This window comes from Myotis davidii, unplaced genomic scaffold (assembly GCF_000327345.1).
Source record: "Myotis davidii unplaced genomic scaffold, ASM32734v1 scaffold592, whole genome shotgun sequence".
In the NCBI taxonomy this organism is placed as follows: domain Eukaryota; kingdom Metazoa; phylum Chordata; class Mammalia; order Chiroptera; family Vespertilionidae; genus Myotis; species Myotis davidii.
The window spans coordinates 626,738-631,428 of NW_006284844.1; the positions used below are offsets into that span (position 1 = coordinate 626,738).

The window sequence follows — 4,691 nt, forward strand, 5'->3', positions numbered from 1 at the left end:
GGCCTGTGGCTCCCCCACAGCCCCTGTGGCTTTCGCTACCCAGAAGCGGACTTCCTTTTTTGTCTGTCAGTTAAGAACTTTAAGTAACAGAGTTCTGGCTCTAGCAGAGTCTGACACAGGCCTGGGCACTTGGTCTTCATGACACTGATACGCAGCTGACGTGCTCTGGACAGACACGGGAGGAAGGGCTGGCGGTGCCGGGTTCTGCACGCGGCTCCCCCGTCACCCTGGGAACATCACCGCCCTGGTGTGCGCTGAGCTCACACCAACTGCCTCCTCCAAGTCCCTCAGCAGCTCACGATCTCGCTCAGCAAACAGATCCATGAGCAGCCCGGCCACATGGCTCAGAGGTTGAGCATCAGCCCATGAACCAAAAGGTTGCTGGTTCGATTGCCGGTCAGAGCACCTGCCGGTTGTGGGCTTGACTCCAGCGGGGAACATGCAGGAGGCAGCCGATCAGTGATTGTCTCGTCGATGTTTCCATCTCTCTATCCTTCTCCCTTCCTCTCTCTCTCAAAACTTAATAAAAACAAAATTTTAAAAACAGACACACACACAGCCTGGCCCTGTGTCGCTCCGTGTCGTAAAGGAGAGGCTCTCACTCCCACGGTGACTGGGAATGGCGTGGCCCGCCAGCGACGATGGCCGCGTTTCTCTCCAACGGCCACCACGGGTGTTGGACCCTGTGAGGAAGCCCAGGGGCTGAGCTGAGTGTTTGCAGACGCAGCTGTGCCCGCGGCGATGGCGGCGACGGCGGCGACACGCTCCCCGCGGCTGCCTGGGAAACGCATCGCTGACCTCACTGCGCACCTGGCCCTTTCGCGAAGCTTTGCCAGTGGCAGGACTTGTGGGGTGACCCTCTGGGCACAGGCGCTGCCCGTGTATCCAAGGACACGCTGTGGCCACAGACATCCCCTGGGACAGCCGGGTCCCGGCCCTGAGGACGGTCGGTCGCACGTGAAAGCTCCACGTAGGAAGGCCCATCGCCAACTGGTCCCCGGCTCTCAGACTCTGCTGGGGTGAGCTTGCGAGGTGGTGCTTGTGTGGGAGGAGCCGTGCTGTTCCCGTAAACATCTGGCCAAGGGGCGGTGACCTCTGCCGCTGGGTCCGGTAAACCCGCTCCCGTGGGAACTCCGGCTTCTCAGGGACCTGCGATCCAGTCGCACTCAGGGCTCGGCCGTCTCCCACCCGAACGGTTCCCTTCACCTAACAGCCCCTTCCCGCTGAGCCTGGCGATCAGCACGCCCTCAGGCAACAGGGGGAGCAGAGCGCGAGTGAGTCAGCCCCCCGCTAACTCGCATCGACGTCCCCGGAGACCGCGGGGGGTGCGTCCGTGTTTCTTGCTTTTGTTGCTGCTGATACCATCACATCCTCATGCTCTGCTGGGCGTCTCCGTTCCTCCTGTTAAACGCCATGCTCCGTTGTCTTTAGAGTTTTTATTCATAGACGAGACGGTGCAGTAGACCAGCGCTGTGCGTGAGGAAGGGTAACACGGGGTCCTTCGGGGTCTGGGGCGGTTAATTCCGCTTCCATGACGTCTAATGGGAAAAGTGATTCCGTTTCCAGCCTCCACACGGAGCCCAGTTCTCCACGGCGCCTCCAAAACCCCTTCCGCTCCCCCCAACACAGTCACGGTCCCCAACCAGGGCCTGGGCGCCACGAGCCCCCCTACCCGCCCCGGCGACCCCAGTCCCTTCACCACCACATCTGGGCAGCTCACGCCCAGCAAGCCCCCTCCCGGGCTCTCCTGGCACGGCTCACGACCCCCTGAAGCCTCGTCCATGCTGAGCGCCCGCACCTGCTCCCCTGGGGACCGCGTGCGGCCGCCTGTGGTCGCTGAGACACACGTGCCACTGGCTGCGAATGTGAAGGGAAGGCGGTGCCGGGTCTGCAAGGAGGTGTTCGGAGCCGGCCGGACGGACGGACGGACGGACCAACTAAAGCAGCAGGAAGGGCTCAGGGGCCAGGCTGGCCTCCGACGGGACAGACTTTACAGAAAACAAGGCCCCGTTTCTGCGTACCTCCCAGCATCTCAGCACACGTGCTCTCACTCGGCAGTCGCCACAGCCTCCGAGGATCCTGTCCAGCCGGGCGCGGGGCCAACCACTCCCAGGAGCTCGGACTCCTGCCCACAGGTGGCTGAGCTCACCCCACTGCCTGCCCTCACTCCTAGGCCGCCCGGCTCCACGCGACCCTCACCCCTGACCCGTGCAGGGTGTGGCCCACACTGGCCGCCTGAGGGCGCGGGGTGGGAGGCGAAGTCCTTTCCAGAGTCGCACGGCCGGTGTCACCCAGAGCTGACGCGCGTCCACCCTCCCGGGCGGCCAGGCTGCTCCTCACTGACCTCGGCTCCGAGACGCTGGTCCCTGAGGAGCCAAGCCTGGGAGCCCCGGCCTGGGCCCGACTCAGAGCCGCGCGGGTTGTGTCGGGTCCCAGGCCCGAGGGCGAGGCCGTGCACTGCCGCGTAGGCCGTGCACTGCCCTGTGCTGGCCCTGCTGACGCTGGTCGGCGGCCGTGTGCTGCCAACAGGCGGACGGACGCTGGGTTTGCTCGGCTGTTGCGAGGGCGTCACCATCAGGGAATGACGGCCGTCCCTCTGAGCCAGCGGCGGGAGCCCTGACCGTGACCGAGTGACCCCGAGGACAGGGGCACCCTAATCACAGAGGCAGGGAGGCCTCCAGGGTTCCAGGGGAGCCGCCCACTGGCCGGCCATGTGTGCCCGATGGAGCCCCAGTTGGGGCCATCCCAGCGACCAGTGCCCCCAGCCTGCTGCTCCCCGAGCCGGTGACCCCCATGTTTGCAGCTGGTTTGCTTCCTCGGTCAGGCCAGACCCCCTGCTTGGCCCGCCTTCCATTGGAAAGACACCCAAACCCGGACACCGTGCTCGTCCCCCTCCTCGGGGAGAAGGTTGTGGCCTGCATCCTGCGGGCCTTGGTGGCTGCTGGGGGGACCCCGTCCTGCTGAGGGGACCCCGTCCCACATCAAAAACACATGTCTAAAGCCCACTGTACAATCTGCTGTAAAAGTTCAATCACAGAATAACTGGGTTTAAACAGGGAGCTGCAGACCGAGCCCTGCGGTCGGCCCTGCGGTCAGCGGGCCCCCAGGAGGCCAGTGCGGCCACAGCCCGCTCAGCCCGCTGCCCAGGCCGGTCACCTCCTGCCGACCTGAGCGGCCAAGCCCCGCCTCCTGTTGGGAGGAGTCTGCAGCGTGTCTGGCAGAAATGGGCAAATAGACGGATTCTAAATATTTAACTTGTGCAGCTCCCAGGGCTCAGGACACGGCGAGTCTGGCACCAAGCGCGTCGCCTAATAAGGCAGCGCCGGGTCCAGTCTGTGCGGCGGCCCGTCCTGCGCGCCCAGACACCCTGAGGAGCTGGGGCCGTGTGACGGGGAGCAGGAGCCACCACCCCCCACCCCGGCCGCCGGAGCCAGGGACGGGGGCTGTGTGACCGCACGGAGGTCAGGGCAGATCCGGGCTGGGTGAGGAGGGTCCCCATGCCTCCTGTCACGTGGCCCCACACGCAGATCACCCCCTGAAACGCAGGGCTCAGGAGCGACCCTGAGCGAGAGCCCCCCACCCTCCCCAGCGGAGCTGGGCAGGAGCCGCCCTGAAACCTCGCTCCTTCCTGAGTGTTGGGGCCCCGCGCCCCCTGCCCACTTCCCGGGCCCCGCGGACAGAGTCATCCCCCGGCTGGCGGGCGAGCAGATGGGGCGGCCACTTGGACAGCAGTGCGGCCGTCCTGACAAAGCTGCACAGACTCAGGTCCTGCAGTGGCCTCCATGGTGTCCCCGAAACGGTGAAAGCCATGTGCCGAAACGTGCACACGGACATTTACAGCAGCTCTAGCCACAACCGCCGGACTTGGAAGCAACCAGGATGCCCCTCAGAGGACGGACAAATGGACGGAAGCCCATCAGACCAGGGAAAAGGATTCGGCGATGGAGAGAAACGGGCCAACGTGTCATGAAAGACCAGGAAGAGCCCTGGCTGGTGTGCTCAGTGGGTAGAGCATCAGCCCGCAGACTGCAGGCCCAGGTTGGGTTCCCGGTCAGGGCACATGCCCAGGTCGTGGGCTGGATCCCCGGGGGGGGCGGGGGGGTGCAGGAGGCAGCGGATCTGATTCTCTCTCATCATTGCTGTTTCTATCTCTCTCTCCCTTCCTCTCTGAAATCAATAAAAACATTAAAAAAGTAGAGGGAAATAGGTGGCAGCCCTTCGACAGAACCACAGTTTGGACACTGAAATCTGAGGGTCCCATCTGACCGGAGGACAACCCCCTTCCACAGTGAGGAAAAAAGGAGGCGCTATCACTATTTGTAAGACTTTGAACAATAAAAGAGGAGCTATCTGCGTTCTTTTTTCCGTATTTTAATCTCTTCAAATGGCCAAAAACTTCATCACTTAAGAGTCTCGTTGGTACTTGATGTTTTTGCAAGCTTGCGTTTAAACGATGAAATGAGAGAATGGGGGGAAAGAATATTTTAAAACTTAGAAACCAACAAAGAACACAGAATGGGCTGACTCTTCCCCAGGGAATGCGATTTGCCAGGACTTAGAGCAGAATCAGGAGATGACGATCTCTTGGCACTGAGCTTAATGTGCAATAAAACCACGGCCCTCCTCGCCGGGAACATCGCGAGCAGGAGGAGGCGGTCGGCGGGCTGCTCTCTGGGCCGGGGGAGGGATGG

The 4,691-nt window shown here is 62.8% G+C and overlaps 1 protein-coding gene across 1 annotated transcript in view; it reads right to left on the reverse strand.

Moving 5' to 3' along the window:
• Positions 1-4,691, reverse strand: part of SMOC2 (SPARC related modular calcium binding 2) — a 51,652-nt gene that overhangs the window by 24,542 nt on the left and 22,419 nt on the right. Inside the window, exon 7 of the mRNA XM_015558351.1 lies at positions 1,673-1,857. Coding sequence (XP_015413837.1) covers positions 1,673-1,857 — 185 coding nt within the window. The remainder of the gene's footprint in view (positions 1-1,672; positions 1,858-4,691) is intronic.